We start from the raw sequence: 18,500 nt of genomic DNA, 5'->3' as shown, positions 1-18,500 counted from the left end.
GGTCCTCAGTGAGGAACAAGTGATATGGGGAGCCAACGAAGCGTTAATCTGTGGGCATTTTATCCAATCAGCCTATCTGATACAACTGCTACCCGCTCAATTGTCTGCATTGAATTTGAATGGTCTGTTTTCTTCTTGCTCTGCTTTGGTCTAGAATTTTATAAAACTAGAATAAATGGTAGATGATAAATTAGATATCTTCCCTTAAAGAAAAAAGAAGAAGGATAAATCAGATAACGTTGTGTGACAGTACTGCACATCATAACATGTGACATTCCGTTGTAATGCTATTAATTGAACATGCAACTCTTGGAACAAAGAGTTAAAAGAATTATTGGCCTGAATTTTATCAAAAGACAAACGTCCTCAAGGGAGGACTCAATATCATCATAAAAAATGGTAACTTTTACTATGATCCCAAACCCGTGGCCACTCTACACTCCATTTCTGGTTATCTGTGCAACAAAATGAAACTCAAAATGGCCTAAATGAATATGCTGAACAAATAAACTATACATAAAGAGTGTGACCCGACTTTGAGAAACTCTCTCGGTTGCATGGAAATTCTGCAGGAGAAAAACTGAATGTCTTTATCAGGCAAAAATTTTATGTCCTATTATTGGGTCTAAACAACTACTTTTGATTGATCTTCTAGGTTCATATCATCTTTGGTACCTTATCTTCCTTATCACAGTGGCCGCTTATTTAGTCTGGAAAGAGGAACAAAGACTCGGTTCCCACTGGCTGAGATTTTTCTCCGCTTGTAGCAATTGGCAACATCGCTCCCTCTACTCATGCATATCTTGTTAAAATCAGCATCCACAACTGAGCACTCTGGAGTGATTTTAGTTTGTTGAGGCTTGCTTCTAGGACAGGTTGGCCGTTTCACCTATGGTGAAGAAACATATCAAATCTTGTTTGTCAAGGGATTTGGCGGAAAATTGAAAAAGACAAAACACACATTTTCATTACCATGACAATCGGATGAACCGAGCTTTCATTACCAGTAACGTAATTCTTCATCGCAACACTGGCAAAAACCATGATGATCAATAAAGTTATCCATCTCCATATACAGAAATTCTGAGCAGGAAGAAAGAAAAGTTTGCTAATTTTGAACAAGAAATGCAGTATAAAGCACGCTCCAATAAACAGGAGAAAGTTAATTCTATCTTATCAAATAGATGCAAGTCCAAATATAAAAAAACTTTGACACGATAATGGAATTCCATCTTGATCTTGGGGCAAAACTCAAAGAAATATGCGGAGGAATACATATGTAATAAAAATTTGTCTATTAAGAAAGAATTCCATGTTTCCGCCAATGCTTTTTCGGTCTATTTCTATGACCCTGTGTAGAGTTGGCAATTTGAACTGGTTCCATAATATTTACACTGGATTTTTCTCCACCTTAATGACAAACAAACTCTCAGTGTAAAAATACAAAGGTTAACAAGAAAGATTCATAAAACCAGTAGTAAGGCATTTTAGCTACAGTAAAATACAAAAAGAAAACTTGGTTGTGTCAGTTGGATACATTATTGTTGAATCTTAAATAAATTTAAGACCATAGCCCTGCATCAAGCTCCAATAAGCGGCTTGATTCCCCGTGAAGCTTCTAATAAGGGTTTTTTGAAAAATAGAAATACAACTCATGATGGTAAGTAGTGGCATAGTAATAACCTTTAAAAGACTACAACTAAATAATCCTTGATATGCTTTTCCATTATCTTATTAGATGAAGAGAAAGAGAGACATACTCAGCTAGCCTTTGTTCAACAGTCTCACTCTCTTCAGTTTGCTCTGCTTGGGATACTTCAGAGACAGTACTGGACCCAGCAAGATCAATGTTATCACCATTTTCACATACATTACTTTCAAGTCCAGGTTGAGATCCTCTAAATTGCCATGTAAGAAAATCTGTACAAGGAAGGATGGTGATATATTTAATTACTTCCCTTCATGTTGTACTGCCAGGACACCAAACATACCTCTTGAGATCTTCAATTCTGCTGAAGGTTGTAAAAGTTTCAGGCACATAGTAGTATCTGGGAAATTCAGAAAAGTATAATCAACAAGTTGTACTCTTTCAGGAGCCGTCATCCTTTTAAAGCCAAAAGAAGTTGTCCATGTCTTTAACACAGTAGGAATGGCGGGCAAAATCAGCTTCTCGACTCCTAATTCCATGAGCCTCTGAAGAAAAATCCAAACAAGACAGCGAGAATATGGCAAGAATGAGTCAATCTATTAAAAGGGAACAAACAAAAACATTCTTGCCTGCTTCACTTAGGAACCATAACTATACCCACCCACACCACAAGGGCTGTTTCAGAAGAAAACAACTCAGACAATGACAATACTAATGCATGAATTCCATTCACTATGAGACAATTATTGAATTTCAATAGCTCTTTTGCTCGTCGCATGTTCATGTTGGGTATCTATCATGAATAGTAATTTGACCACACTTGATTCGCATTAATATGAATCATGATAAAATTACTTGAACATAAGATATCAGTGGAACACAAAAGTCTTAAGACCCATGAACACAGCTTCCACACCATTGCTAAATATTTGGGTCTTGACCTTCAAAATGGTTTATTACGCTCAGTTTGAAGGCAAAAGCAAACATATCTAATGCTGTGTACATCAACAAATAAAGCATGCTTAAAAAAACAACAAAAAAGTTTCTGGCACACACATGCAACAGAAAAGATTTACCTTTTCAAGCTCATTCATCAAAATGCGACACATTCCTAGCCGACGATACTGGAACCTTGTACCAACAAGGGGTATTTCTGCTGCTTTTTCTCCAAAGATCCTTCAACAGGCAAATGATGTTTTAGATTATTTAGATTACCATTATTTGACGTAGCCCAATTGCCAAAAAAAATAAATAAACAAATAATTTTATGTAATCCCCTGTACGGTTTCCAGATTCTAAGAAGTCTACCTGACAGTTGCAACAGTTACCAACTCCTCGTTTCTCTCCAAAAGAACTGTGTAGAACCCTTGGAAGTTCAAACGGTTAAGCAGTGACCTGAAAGTATTTGGATAAGGATTGAGCTTGAACCTGTTAAATCCTGATATCTACAATTAAACAATTAACAGGCCAAGGACCTGAATGCTCATAATTTATGTTTGAATCACTAATAACTATTATTTAGTGAACCACATATGATAAGTTCAATTACAACCTACAATTTAAACCCAATCAAGACGTAAAGCCAAAGGATGCCCAAAATTGCTTATAACTAAACTTGTTCACCAAAAAACCATGACATTCCTTATTCAGCATTTGAAATCATTGAAAGCACCAGTTCTCTTGAGTTAATGAAAATTTCCATTTTCCTTTTACGCATTAACTCTTAGAAACAAAATACGGTATAAGATAGATAAAACTCTCTTAAGGTTAGTTTTGGTGATTTTAGGATCATCAAACGCTAGGTGCCAAAAGGGCAGTTAGAGTGAAAAATATTTTAGAGTACTTCAATGTGCATCGACAAAACTAACAATGTTCAACCCTTATAAATGGAATGTTAAGATAGTGTAAATAAGAATCACTCACCATCTACTAAATAAAACATCTTCAGCAAGATCTCCACTTGAGTAAGGTTCATGAACTGGCTCGAAACACTCGTGCATCACACGATGAGCAATATTCAGCTTACTCAATGTCTGAATATCAGTAGCGTCAAGCTTACAAGTATCATGTTGCGAAAACTTTACCAGTGTCCAAGTTAGATTGGGAACACCTATTGGAATTGGTTTTCCTAGAAGCCTCTGGAGGCCCAAAAATATCTACAAAAGAGGACACAATAGAAGCAACAATTTCAGAATATAAAATCTTATGGGACAAAATAATCAAATGCATTTAATTACGTTCATATGCATTTTACAGAGTTAGCATCAGATACTGGTGCAATGAAAAAACTTTTAACATTTGATATTTAATTCCTAAATTTTGAAGTTAAGTCCTAAATTTTGAAGTCCCATATGTAATACTGGTTGTTAATCCCCAACTGCATACAATTAAACTGACCATCAACAGAAGCTCTCAACAAATGTTTGAAATTTATTATAGGTCTCATAACATTTATTTGGTCAAACCCCAAGTTGGATGATAAAATATTCACTTTGAAACAGAGTGGAAAGTTAATCTATAGACATCTCATACACATAACTTTAGTCCATTGAGAAAATCTTTCCTGTGAAGTAAAAGAAAGCTACACCCATTTTCCACATCAAATTAGTAGCTTCATTCTTAAGATCTGACCACATAAAGCTTCACATGCCAGCAAAAACAGAATCAAAAAAGAGGAGAAAGAATTATTTCCTCATAAAATAATGCAGATATTTTAAAAAGGAAATTACACAAAGTTCATTTAAGATCATCTAATTTCATTTAAAGATTAACCACAGTAATTCTGGGAAAGAACGAAGAAAAAGAAGAGGATAAAAGAACATGCAACTATAAACTGTAGGTAGCGAAAAAGGAACACCTGTTTATAAATTATAATCGACGTAAAAGAAATTTTAATTCTTCTGGAAAAAAAAACAACCAGAAGCAAAGACAAGATTGAAATACCTCTTCACACTTCTTGCTGCAAAACCATGTTTCTTTAGCATGAGTTTTTAACTTATCTGTTGCTCCATTCTGTAGGCACTTTCTGTGATCTATATCATAGAGATGAGGACTGTGTTAGAAGAACCTCATATGTGCATTTTGGTGTACCATAGAAAAAAATAAATAAATAAAAAGTAGACGTACATTTAAGCTCGCACTGGTGACAAATGAGAACACTTCCATCCACAACATCTCCGACCTCTTCTCTAGAATTGCTATTTCCACAAATACTGCAGCAACAGGATGGGCAAAACCAGTCTCCATCTGGAACGTCCTGTTGAAGCACAAAAGAGAATTAGTCAAACACCAAGACCCGAAATATTTCAATCACATAACCGCAAGAAATAGTTATGAAGAGGATGAATAAGAATAAGAAGAAAAAGAAAATTTGATAGACTGGAACTGAGAATTAAAAAACTCAGCTACCTCTAAACCAACACAATTTCGATGGAATGAGGATGGGCATCGATCACATAACAGAAGTTCACCGCCAAAGTGACAAACTGAACATTTGTAGTCATTCTCGCCTTGAAGAAGGTTGCCCTTCAACCTATTATGCGGTTCTCCAGTGAAATTTCTTATATTACCATTTTTCAATACTTGCAGCTGGCAATCCAACAGAGATCTTCCATCTTGCAAAAAAATATGGCTAGCTGGGTTGCAGTAAGTACTGCCTGCATGATCTTCAAAGCCACTAAGAGTATATACCTTGCCACAACATTTACACTTGATTCCATCACGAGTTATCCGCCCTTCTGCCTTTGGACGTCGTTTCTTTCTACTGCAGTAAGTTACTTTAGCCCTAGGCAAAATGATATTGTTATCTATCAACCAAGATAACACAGTTCGAGGATTGTGGTTTGGGAAACTAGGAATATCCAACTGCTTCGCTTTTTTTCTTGATCGAAGAACATACATATGGTGAGTATCTTCCATGCCATCTCCTAACTTGATCGGGAGGCCTGTACCATGTGAATTGGCCTGCATCTGAACCAAGCAAGAGGAATTATTTTTCCTCTTCATCTTCAGTTTGATTTTCTTTGGCATACAAGATCCTGGGGATAAATTTTTGGACACAGCATATGATGGTATTACACTTTTGTTGAATCCAATTGCATTTACAGCATAAGATTGTTTCGCACTAGCGAAGTGATCTTCAGCATTGTCACTCGAAATAAGGTTCTCCATAGTTTTACAAGTAGAAGCACTACTTTCAGAACCTTTTACTCCATTTAAACATGCTCTGCAGGCTGACCGAAGTGAAAAATAACTCTTCCCTTCTGGTGAAAAGTGGTACAAATTACGCTTTGCATTTGGTCCAATCTTGTATTTAAATACCCACCCGATAGCAGATAGATGCTGCCTTGCTTTTAGTACCATATCTGATTTTTTAAGGTCGAACTTTCTACTCTCATCTACTCCCACCATGTACCAGTCCACCACAGCTTGAGGGTTATATTCAGGTTTGATAACAAGCAATTCAGTGCTAGGAGAATTCATAGCTGGTGGGCGATAATCAATATCCTGGTCATCCTCTGGCTGCTCAGGACAAGAAGCATCCAAATCATCAGGAGTTGGGATCTTTACTGTGGTTTCTGTTAAATCCAAACAGACCTGGCGAAGAGAATGGTAACACTTCCCATCAGGTGATATGTAACGCTGTCTAAGGGTTCCTTTTTCATCCCTTGTACATTCAAGTTTCCAGTTTTGATGTTTCAAATGCTTCTTAACACTCAATATTAAACTTTCGGTATAATTATTCTTACCAATTTTTGCATATTTGGTAATAGCATCTGGACAAAACTCAGCTCCAGGAACTATGTCTGGACTGGAAGGTAGCCACTTCCAACCTTTTTTCCTGTGTTTTGAACTTCTATACTCCCCAATGATACTTACGGTCTTGCTAATAGAAGATTGTTCACCATTGTGACTGATTACACAAATGACACCAGAGTTTCCCCCTCGAATAGAAGTTAGCACCGGGAAAACCTGGGATACAGATTTATCATTACAAGTTCTATCTGATTCAGTCAAAAGATTCTTATTTGGCCCATCATCCTCTGAAATGGATACTAGTTTATCTTGGTCAAACTTCTCTTGAACAGATTGCAAGCTAGTATAGTTCAGATTCATTTCATTGGAATTCCCCAGGTTCTCAACAGGAACAACAGCAAGAGAATCAGCCGATTCTATTGGAGGATCTTCTGTAACATTAGTTGCAGATCTGTAGAACTCCAATATTGGCTGGACTTCTTGTTCAGAGGACTGTGGAATGCCCGCCGCCACCAGAAAACTATCTACGACAATTTTAATATTATCATAAATCACCTCCCAAATCAACTCATTCCACAATGCTCTCACAGAAGAAGTCCAGTCCTTAAGCTTCTTATAGCCCTTCTTCTCCCTCAAATCATACCAAATTTGCTTCACAGACACAGCAAGGTATGAGTTCCGTTCATGTTCCTCAATCAACTCCAGAAACAACCAGGTACCCCGATGATGCCAAGTCTCTTTGAATTCATCCCAATCCTGAGTGATCCTTAATGAGTCAATTCCAACTGTCATTTCATCTCCCAAATCTGGGAAGAAAATCCTCCTCTCTGCAGAACCATCTTCAAGATCAAAAATCACACCTTCCCACCAAGCCTCATTGTAGTACACATCCACACAGAGTCCAAAAGGAAGGCTGCATTTGCCAAACTTGACTGGAGGTGGCAATGGCCGTATGTGTCCACGACTATGACTCTGAGTTACATCGGCAAAAGTACTGCTGTTTATAATTGACGAAACACACACAATATCGACAAGATTATCATCTCCAGCATCAGTAAGGAGATGATCATATTTAACAGTACGGCAGTCACTGCTACTTGCAATGACTGTTCCTGCGTGCCATGAGCCCAAAAACCCATCTTCATCACTCCTCACCTACAAAATCCCAATTAAACATATTAGGAAATCAAGTGCAAATGTCTATTCAATGAATGGGATTAGAAAAACACAGACTTAAATTTTCACGTGGCAAAATAAACACCATAAACTGTAACACGACTAAGCTAGAACAGAAATTTATTTAAGAAACATGTGTGTTAAATTTTCAAACTTTTTTTATTAAGCCATGCATGAAAGGCAAGTATAATTTATAGCAGCCACCGAAAGAAAGTAATAATAAATTAGGTTAAATCAAAACAAAACAAGAGAAACAATAGAAAGAACCAAAAGGCTGTTAAAAAAAAATTAAAAATCAAGCCATGCAAAACAGAGTAACAATACAACGTAGACAAAATCAAACCGACAACAATTTTCGAAATCACAAAACTCAAACACAGACACTAAAATAAACCCACATCAAATATACAAAACGACATTGCATTGATGATTGATGGGGGGCGTTTAGCTTTACCTCCACTCTTTCACCAACAGGAAGTTTCCTTTGACCGCAACGCTTTTTGCGCTTTCGTTTCCTAACAAAGTCTTGCTCGAACGCCATTAAAGAACAAAAATTTGAGTAGTGTGTTACGTTTAGAGATGGCAATTTTTTCGGAACGCCAGGAAACACGAGAGGAAGAAACGAAAAATTCTGACAAATTTGGGAGAATATAAGCAGGTGACATATACTCTCTTCAGATACTTTGGTGGGAAATTATCAATAAGGTACCCATTGTTTTTCGTTTCTCACGTTTTCCACATTTCATTTAATTATGACAAATAGGTCCTATGTCCTTCTTGATTACCAAATTCGATTTGCGGGCCACACAATTTGTGGCCACCGGAAAGTAGTTTACGTAAAATTATAATAAGGGGTATTTGGTCCTTTAGTTAAGGATGGGTAAAATCATATTGAGATCAATCTAATTTACTTTTAGATTGAAAAAAAAAAGTCTGAAGTCAATTTAAACTTTAAATTTGGGCTGAAAAAAAGTTAAAGTCAATTTAAATTTTAAATTTGTTTAGATTGAATTCAACTTTTGATGAGTTTTCTTCTTTATAATAACCTGCACAAGTATCATAACACTATAGAAGATGCAATTAACATATAACAATTGTTCCAAACAACTAAACAAAATCATTAGCTTCTATAATTTATATTCTATATGTGATAAACAAAAAAGAAAAAAGCTCCTATGACTACAATAACGATTGTAACAAAATTAACCACAATAACGAACTAACAAATATTGAACTATGAAAAGAAACATTTCAAACTTTGTGGGTTCACCACTATGCATGTGGTGAAGACGTAGCGTCTTCAGACTAAGCTCGCGTGCAACATGGGGTATTGATGGCTTAGACGTAATGATAGGCTTGCTTGTGACTATTGTCATCTGAGATGGTGTAGCTTAATAGTAGGTTTTCACGTAGGGCCGTTGTGTTGGATGTTGCCAACACTCACAGGTGCAGTTAGGCGAATTTATAAAGTTTGAGAGGTTTATTTAATAGAGGATAGTGCAATTGCAATTAGCTTTATTTTATTGTTTTACTAATTATATCTTCATAATTTTTTTTAAATTTTATTTTATATATGCAATCCAATCAACCCGAGTCAAATATGATATAATTATATAATTATAAAATTTCAATCCAATCATATTTAGAATTCAATTCAAATTCGATAGAATCATATTTATTCTAGATTAGATTGATTAGAATTCGATCCAATGACCAGCCCTAAATTGCCAAAATTAAATTGTGGGCCGCAACATTTGTAGCCACTGGAAATAAGTTTCCGTAAAACTAATAAATTATAATGAAAGGTATTTCACTCTCTTTAGATTTTTTAGTAGTCAGGGACCTAATTAAACAGAAATGGATAAACTGTCCTTAGTTGAAAAAAGGTAAAATATTATCGGCCTAGGTGATAGAAACCATACTTTGACACCAAGTAAGGAGTAGAGTCAACTTGTACCTCTGAACTGAACGCTTAAACTCTCAATCTCTCGCTATTGAATCTGGACCGTTAATACTTTATGGGCCCTGCAGCACGGATGGCTCAGATTGCTTTTGTTTTCTTCTCTTTTTCTACTTATACTGGCATAGTTTACGAAGGATAAGTTCTGTTACAAAAATTAATTTAAAATTTAGCTTTCGTGGAGAGTTGGATCGAATGCTGCCGCATCCATCCTAGGGCGTGTATTGGACATGAATCAACCAATCATTTGAGGAAATAGTGATGTTGTAAAATTGAAAATTTTCTACACATAAAAGCAGATCGAAAATGGAAAATTGAAATTTTTCTATATCTCGATTGGTAATTTGTCTCCAATTAAGTCAACGGTCACACATTAATAAATTATTAGTATCTATCTTAATTATTACTAAATTTTTTTAATTTTAATTCACTGTATATAACACTTTACACGCTAATGTGGTTGAACATTTGTCTAATTATCTATCTCTTGATCATGATGATTAGTTGATTTAAAATTTGTTCCGATTTGAAGCAATGAGAAATTGTATTCTAAAATTATCTCTTTTGAGAATAAATAAAAAATTCAAATTTTAGATGAGGGAATTTGTGCTCTCTCATATATATATATATACTAGGAAATAAAACCGCACTTCGTGCGGTTTTAAAAAAAGAATTTATTATTTTCTTTTTTATTACTTTGCACTCGATAAAACTGATAAAAAATATGAATTTTTTTTTTTTGAAGATGACGCAACCTTATAAAACTAATGTTATTTATTAAAGTTAATTATTTTTTTGTTAACATTAAAAAAAATATATTAATGTGTATAGTTAAGTGTACACAAAGCCACTCGGCCTTTGGCCGAGTGGTGAGAGCTGCTGCTCTCCAACTTGGAGAGCAGCAGTTCGAACCCCCACAATGCATGTGGGGGTGTTTCCTTCCTCAAATAAAATTGAGTGAAGACAATCTGCTTCCTTGCCCCAGTGCGAGGAGTAGACATCCCTCGAATATTTGAGAGGGTTAAAATCTGGGCAGCGCTCCATTAGCTTTGATGTATGTTGGTCCCAGTTATTGTCTGATTTGTACATATCAGTTATATTCTCATGTAATATGAGTTGTAATCTGAGCAATAGTCTCATGTAATCAAAAAAAAAAAAAAGTGTACACAACCTTTTCATCAATAAAAATCATGTTCACACTAATCAACTCTCTATTTTTCTTGGTATTAACAGACTTCCACCTCTTACAAAGCCTAACCCTTATCATCCAACTATTTTTATCATTATTTAACTCATGAAGAAAAGAGTACTGCATGACGCACACAATACTAAAAATTTAAATAAGTCAAAAAATAAAAACACAACAACATTTCTAAAGAGGATGTTGGTTAAATAATAAAAAAAAACCAAACATAACAAATCTTAAATGTTTAATATTTATAGAGTTAGAAGAAGCCAAAAGACACTAAATAAAAAATTGCATAATTAAATATAGGATTATGACATTAAAATTAGGTCCTAATGGCATTGGTGAGGGAAGATGAAGGAACCTTCCTTTCTATATTAATTAGTTAATGTATTTTAAACCACTAAAATTTAGTTGTTGGCTTAATAAAATAAATGAATGTTTCAAAACTTATAATTAATTTATTATTAATAGTTACATATTGTTGAATTTAAATAGAAAGAGGAAGAGACATGTAATCTTTTGTAATCTATTAATTATTTTCTATTTTTAATATTTTGTAATGTAATTATTTTTTAATCTCAACCAATATATTAGATAATAGAGAATATAAAAAGATGAGAAATAATAATGCCACAAATCTTAACTACTTAATATTTATAGAGTTTAAAGAAGCCAAAAGGCATTAAACAAAAGGTTGCATAATTAAATATGGGATTATGATATTAAAATTAGGCTCTAATGACATTTTTTAGGGAAGATGAAGGAACCTTCCTTCTTATATTAATTAATTGATGTATTTTAAGCCACTAAAATTTAATTGTTTGCATAATAAAATAAATGAATGTTTCAAGACTTATAATTAATTATTATTAATGGTTATATATTGTTGAATTTAAATAGAAAGAGGAAAAGACATGTAATCATTTATAATCTAATAATTATTTTTTTAATATTTTGTAATGTAATTATTTTTTAATTTCAACCAATTTATTAGATAATAGAGAATATGAAATGATGAGAAATGGTGATGCCACATCACCTCCTCAAGTCCCAACTTTATATATATATATAGATAGTTTCCTGGAATTCTTTTGTTTTTCATTTACTTTCCACTGTTTCGGTTTTGGTTCATTCCCATGACATGTGAAATAATGAAAATTGCACGTATATTAAACGTTTATATCTTTATTTTTCTAATTTCGTGGATGCAAAACATGAAAAGCATTTCTATTCATTGCAAAGATTTTTGAATTTGTTTCGTAAAGCATTTTTTTCCCCTTTTCGTAAAAAATTTCCGTCCCAAATCTCATGAATATAAAAACATGAAACATTTCAAATGTTTGGGTATAAAATTTTTGTATCAATTAAGTAATTGTGAGCATTCCAAATTTTGTCGTGAAATTTTTCCATCTAAAAAACTGTGTTTGATATTATAATAAATGCAATTCATACTTTGTTTTTTTACCCATAGTTTTTAATGATGGTGGAAATTGGGATATTACAAAAATATTGAAGGGTAAGTGGTATATTATAATTTCAATAAAAGAGAAAGTGGCAATCTCGGGTTTGAAAACACTTTATTAATCTTAACTCGTGTCTATTATTGAAATGTTGTGATTTTTAAGTCACAATTATTGTGAATAAAAATTAAAATTATAAAACAAAAATTGATAATATGTAATAATTATGATTTTTAAATAATAATTTTGACCTCCTAATCTTTCCCTAAAAACTTGAAACTTTTCAATATTTAATTATTACCCATTGCTTATCATTTGTGACAAAAAAAAAAAACGATACAATATAATTTAATAAGGTTATTTATATGCAAGACAAAAATGATCAAGGAAACTAGATAAACTTTCCATTCCTTTTTTTTTCTTTTTCTTTTTTTAAGTCAACCGAACCTAACCATTAATCATAAGATATCTCTGCAAGACAAAAATGATTAAGGAAACTAGATAAACTTTCCATTCTTTTTTTTTTTAAGTCAACTGAATCGAAAGTATTAATCATAAGATATCTCTCTTGAGATATTAATATGCCTTTTCCCTATATCCTCCGAATCTTTAAAGCTTCTCCGGGTGACTTTGAATCTCCCAATTTGATACTCAAAGATTCCGGTTAATCAATAATAATAATAATAATATAAATAGCAAATTAATTTCAAGCATCCTCAGAGATCTTGAACCTTTGAAGGCCAACTTTAAAACCCAGAGTCTTTATATCATGTTGAACTCGTGCTTGAAAATCAGAGTAAGTAAAAGGCTTGTACCTGGAGCTTCGAATCACACTGCCTTCTCCCGGGAATACAAAGTAGCAAACGGAGTGTCTCTCCTCGTTCTTGTTCACCTTCACTCTATGCATCACGCTCATATACTCATCATTGCTTATAGCCTAAATTAATATATTTGCATGTTAATTAATTATCACACTTTTTATCATCGTCAACTCTTGAATGCAAATGCCAAATATACATAATCTACACACACATATTTATATATAGTAGTTTTCTGGTCCGAGATTTTAAAGTGCGGGAAAAGTTTAGAAAAACTTTAAAACCCACGTTTAAGACTTAAAAACACTTAAATTGCATGGTTCATACATTTTTCTGAACTTTTCTGCACTTTAAAATTCCGGATTAGAACATTTATATATATATATATATATATACATACATATGATAAATCAAAGAAGGTAATAAGCATTTAATAAATTGACCTGCATCATGTCTCCAAGATTGACTATGAGTGAGCCAGGAATTGGTTGAACAAGGAGCCATTTATCGTCTTTGAAAACTTCAAGTCCGCCAACCTGATCTTCATTGAGTATGGACAGCACAGAACTGTCTGTGTGCACCTCCATGCCCAATGCTTCATCGGCTTTTGAGAATTTTGGGTAGCGATAAACCCGTACAAGCCCAGTTGATTCTGAGAGATCAGAATGAGATTGTGTTGAATCCAAATGAAGGTTCCTTACCATTGCTTCAAATATTGTTCTAGCGATTCTAGACATATGCTTCCCGTATTCCTCCAACGAAAGTCTGCAGGTAAAAGATCAAAACAAACACCCAACTATTGTTCAGTAAAAAGAACTAGCTAATTAATGAATTGCATCATTCAAAATGATAATTTCATAAGATGGCAAGCACCACGCGGAGTCGGCTGATTTGAATTCAATTATGCTAATCTAATAATTTTTACGTTGAGTTTTTAGCAAAACTATATAATTAATAGCGCTATTAGATAACAATATATACATAATGAATAAATCTGAATTGTTCAGTGTTATAAGTATACGTGTGAGAAAATATATATTATAAAAAAAAAAGTAAAAGCACAAAAAAAGATCAGAATTGAATCCAAATTCATGCAAAATCCTTCTTCGTTGTGGAGGTTCATACTAACACACATAACAAAACAAGAATTTAGGATTAGGCAGTTCTGCGTGACATTAAATTACTAAAATATTTAGGTTCTTGTTATGATCGTGATTTGGATCGCTCAACTAACAGTTAATGAAAATAATTTTGAAAAATGTAAAAGCAAGATTTTCTTTTGGTTAAATGATAGTGTCAGCCAAGAATCTACTAGCTGTACTAAAAATATAGATTTGTATTCCACTGATGAAAAGGCATGCAAACGCTTTGTCATGTGGCTACTTGTGCAATAATTAAGCAAGCAGGTGATGGACTTGCACTACGTGATTAACAATCTTCCATATAAAATTTTGTCCGACCAACCTATGAGTGACAACTAGCTACCAAACACATCCACTCACTGGCTGTATTATTTCGTCACAATAGCTTTTAGCCGCCGCTAAAAGGGTTGTTGAAGGTGACCCTGCAAAATATTTTTTATATTCAAAAGCAAGATCTAGATTCTAGACAATCCTATCAAAAGCAGATGGTATTTGCCACATGTATTATTATTATTATTATTATTATTATTATTATAATAATGGGAAGAAAAGGACATTTATTTCGTTTCCAGTAACCCATTGGCAGGTCCCCTATATTTGAAAAAATAGACACACAAATTCTTCTCAATTAAGCTGCTATACGGTTAAAGTCAATGTCACATGTGCAGCAACGAGTTACTCGTTTCAAGAAATGGATCTTAACATAAGTTTGCTAATATTGGAGTTATTAACATAATAATAATTATATGTGTGTTGTTAAAATAATTAATTGGGTAGAGAATCAGTGAAATGTTTAGTAAAATTTATTTTTTTTAAGTATTGTGAGTTTTAAAAGTAATCATACATGTTTAATATATTTTACTGTTAAATTATTACAAAAATATAAATGACTGAAACGAATATAATATTGAATGAATTGATTTATACATTATAGTGATGTATGTATACTATTTTTTTTATTGTGTATATAATTGAAAACTAAAATAAATATTTTTTATTAGTTTTATTTTTTATTTTATTATCTAAATATAATTGATGATAATAATAATCTCTTTAAATTTAATAATTTTATTTTCTTCTTGAATAAAGATAATTTTGAATTTTTATAATACATGTAAGAATATATATGAAATTGCATTAAATATAAAACCGGTTCTCAAAATTAGATTTTAAAAAGTTTCATCTTCCTCTTTTTTAGAAATCTATTGTAGGATATAGTAACTTTAAAAAAAAAATCACTGAACAATAAAAATAGCTTTAAAATTTTCAAAATTACTTTTGAATCTCTCAATTTAAAAGGACCCAAAAGCAATTCCAAACAAACACTCAATATCATTTAGATTTAAAAAATAAAATATATAGGTATGTTCCATTTTTCTAAAATAAACAAAAAATACTAATAAATTAAAGTAGGTATGTGGATGCGTTCTTTTAAAGTTAAATGAAACCAAAAGCGGCTCTTTCCTTAGGCAAGTTAGGGGTTGCCTAGGGTCCCTCATAGTTTAAGGCTCCATATTTATGTTAAATCTATTATTTTATATTTAAAAAGATATAAATTTCTAACTTGTAACTAGCTCAATCATGATTATGTATTTATTAATTTTTATTTTATTATTGCTTTGTAATTATCTTCTGCAACATAAATTATCAAAATCCCTGCAAAGTCTTAGAATTAATAGTTTTAATCCCTATAAAATCTCTGTGTAACGTTAAATTAATAAATTTCAATTAAAACATTACTTATTCATTTTAAACCTCTTTTCTTAAAAAAAAAAAAAAATCATTTGTGAACTTATCTGTTAACAATATTTTCTCTTAAAACAATGACAGAATAAATCATTTTTAGAGAAAGAATTAGCGGCTTATTGCTTAAAGTCTCAAATCATCAAATTTAATTTTTGATTTCATATCAAAACTTAAAGTTCTAACTTTCTACTCTATTCCTAATTAGTTTTACTATTTGTCTATCGTATTTCTTTGTGAAAATATTATTGTATTCATCAGGTATTGTTTTTAATTTTTACAATAATTGTATGCTTGTTTATATCGGTTGCTGTTTTTAGTATGGTAATAATTTTTTATAAAAAAAAATCAGTTGTTTACTTTTTCTTCTTTTTTATGTTCATTGGTTAATGCTTAAAACTTAAAACAATTAAAATTAATTTATGATTTCATCTCAAATTTTTAGGTTTTATCTTTATATTCTTCGCTTAATTACTTTGTTAATTAGTTGTCTCATTTCTTTGTGAAAAATATTTTTATGTTCATTGGGTGTTGTTTTTATTTCTTTAAAATAATTGTGTGCTTTGTTCATAGGAAGTTGTTTTAAAAATATTGTCAATAATACTTTTGTAAAAAGAAATTTTTCAAAATTAGATTGTCAAAATTTTATTTAAGACAGACTACATTTTGTTATCATTTGAGAAAGATATGTTAGCAAAATTTAAAAAGATTAATTAATTAATAATTTTACATCATGAAAATGTAAAAAAAAAATGATCTTAAATAATTAACTTTTATAGTAAAGTTAATACATATATTTAATTTTAAATTTTAAAAAAGATCTAATTAAAACCCTAAGTCTGACAAAGGGCTGAGCCGCCCCTGAACCGGACTATGCATTAGCGCAAACATTCAGGATATGATTATCATTGACCATACGATCATGGTTAATTGCTGACCAAAGAATAAGGCAAATAAGAAAAAACAATCTAAATAAATAAATGTAAAATACCCACGAGAAGCAAATGATGACACCAGAAAGGACAAGAAGAAATTAATGAAGTGAAAACTGTACCTGAAAGAATCAAACAAGGGGTCTTGTTGACCTTGAAAGTACTGATTACGATCAGAGAGTTGAGTGAGAGGAACATTGAATCCCTCAACCCAGTTGATACTTTGGGGAGCTCTAGCTAGGGCAGCCCCGGATGGAGTAAGAGCCGGCGTACCCCAGAAGTAAGAGACAGCAGCAGGTTTATTAGTGAACAGCCTCTGCTTGGTTTCAAATGAAAAAGAAAACAGATTATTGGCTTGGCTCCGAAGTTGGCTCATTAGAGTTTCAGGAATCCCATGGCTGACCAAGCGAAAGAGTCCCCAATTTCTGCATGCATCTCCAAGCTTCTCCAGGTTTAGGCTCCCAAGATCGAGGCTTGGCACAGGATCTGAATGATAACATTCTTGGAAATCTTGTACAGATTCATCCGGATCAAAATCGTTGTGTTTCCGGCGAAATACAGGTGGGTAAGATTCTAGATTAGGCATTTTCTTTTGCTTTCCAAACTTGTTCTTGTTTTCGGAGAGACAAATCGTAGAGAGCGTGTTTGTGTGGGTGTGTATAAATAGAAGACTTGTTGAGGGCCTATGTCCGTTTTTATTCATATGTTGACACGTGTCTCTATTTACTTCATGTGTATTGTGTATGGCATTCCATGGGTGTGGAGGAGTTGGATGTTTCCTACAAAATAAAACTTGGTTTTCAGGTCCCGTACTGAGAATTATTAACCAGCTACATGCTATAATAATTAATACAACCGACAAGCGCCTGTAGCGCTGAAATTATACATATATATATATATATATATATAATTCGACATGCCATTAATAGAAAATTTTATATTTTAGTGTGTACCTCATTTTAATAAAAGGAGGATATCTCCACCATATAATTTTTATTTTATTTTTTATATATATTCATTTATTAATTGTTACAAGCAAAGAGGTCTTCATTAATTGATCGATCAGTAATAGGAGGAATTCTATAATATATTAGAGATAATACAATCAATTATTATATACGATATATATAATCATCACTTACATAGTAATTTTTCAAAATAAATGTACATAAGTTACAACATCATTGTTTGTTATACGACTAACATAGTATTTCTAACATATTATAGAATTTCTCTTAGTAATATATATGACATGTTAAAGTTTTTAAGGAATTATTAATTAGTACGTTGATATGGTGCTAGCTCACGGTGTTGGTGATTGTAATCGCCATGTGGTAAGTGACGACTATGAGATGTAGATCAATTGGCGCCTTGATAATAAGAAGTTAAGATCCTCTTTTCAACTTTCTAAGATTTTGGTGTCATTTTTATATTTAGAATAACGTGTAGTTAAGATTTAATTATTTTTATTTTCTTATCGTATAATCACTACTTAAATAAAAACTTAAAATTTATTATAGAGAAACTTATATCATAAGAGAATTATAAATCAATAATGAGTGATTAGTAACAACACATCTCTAATAATAACTAAAAAGAAAAAAGAAAAAAAAGGTCCTCTATGGTACCTCTCCACCACTGTATCTTCCTAGCTATTACCATTCAATTGCATACTGC

The 18,500-nt window shown here is 32.4% G+C and overlaps 2 protein-coding genes across 4 annotated transcripts; both read right to left on the bottom strand.

Moving 5' to 3' along the window:
- Positions 1 to 211: 211 nt before the first annotated feature.
- LOC102623682 (uncharacterized) lies at positions 212 to 13,121 on the bottom strand. Of its 3 annotated transcripts, XM_015533394.3 has the most exons (13): positions 13,004 to 13,121; positions 8,034 to 8,210; positions 5,057 to 7,558; positions 4,775 to 4,904; positions 4,592 to 4,680; positions 3,572 to 3,804; positions 2,957 to 3,043; positions 2,725 to 2,824; positions 1,992 to 2,193; positions 1,761 to 1,920; positions 973 to 1,030; positions 676 to 889; positions 212 to 566 (listed from the first exon to the last, which is right to left on the bottom strand). In XM_015533394.3, exons 2-12 carry the CDS (start codon positions 8,118 to 8,120, stop codon positions 689 to 691), a joined length of 3,849 nt encoding a protein of 1,282 aa, XP_015388880.2. In that variant the 5' UTR covers positions 8,121 to 8,210; positions 13,004 to 13,121; the 3' UTR covers positions 212 to 566; positions 676 to 688. The 3 variants fall into 3 exon arrangements, with proteins under 3 accessions (XP_015388880.2, XP_006488690.2, XP_052288086.1); XM_006488627.4 differs by having other exon boundaries at positions 212 to 889; XM_052432126.1 differs by lacking the exons at positions 212 to 566; positions 676 to 889 and having other exon boundaries at positions 973 to 1,083.
- Positions 12,674 to 17,630, bottom strand: LOC102627989 (gibberellin 2-beta-dioxygenase 8). Its single transcript, XM_006488485.4, has 3 exons — positions 16,946 to 17,630; positions 13,450 to 13,771; positions 12,674 to 13,125 (listed from the first exon to the last, which is right to left on the bottom strand). The coding sequence occupies exons 1-3, from the start codon at positions 17,524 to 17,526 to the stop codon at positions 12,895 to 12,897; spliced, it is 1,134 nt and encodes a 377-aa protein (XP_006488548.2). The 5' UTR covers positions 17,527 to 17,630; the 3' UTR covers positions 12,674 to 12,894.
- Positions 17,631 to 18,500: the final 870 nt, after the last annotated feature.

This window comes from Citrus sinensis, chromosome 8, assembly GCF_022201045.2.
Source record: "Citrus sinensis cultivar Valencia sweet orange chromosome 8, DVS_A1.0, whole genome shotgun sequence".
Lineage (NCBI taxonomy): Eukaryota > Viridiplantae > Streptophyta > Magnoliopsida > Sapindales > Rutaceae > Citrus > Citrus sinensis.
Note: the sequence above shows the minus strand (reverse complement) of the source record. Positions and strands in the feature narration are given on the sequence as shown.

Bases quoted from the DNA above. Each gene is read 5' to 3' on its own strand.
- LOC102627989 (XM_006488485.4), bottom strand. From the start codon at position 17,526: ATGAATAAAAACGGACATAGGCCCTCAACAAGTCTTCTATTTATACAC. The intron at 13,772-16,945 runs GTACAGTTTTCA...TTTTACCTGCAG, and splicing joins CCCTTGTTTGATTCTTTCAG to ACTTTCGTTGGAGGAATACG. The intron at 13,126-13,449 runs GTCAATTTATTA...ATATTAATTTAG, and splicing joins ATCTTGGAGACATGATGCAG to GCTATAAGCAATGATGAGTA.
- LOC102623682 (XM_006488627.4), bottom strand. From the start codon at position 8,120: ATGGCGTTCGAGCAAGACTTTGTTAGGAAACGAAAGCGCAAAAAGCGT. The intron at 4,681-4,774 runs GTACGTCTACTT...TCTATGATATAG, and splicing joins TCACCAGTGCGAGCTTAAAT to ATCACAGAAAGTGCCTACAG. The intron at 1,921-1,991 runs GTATGTTTGGTG...TTCCTTGTACAG, and splicing joins AGAATTGAAGATCTCAAGAG to ATTTTCTTACATGGCAATTT.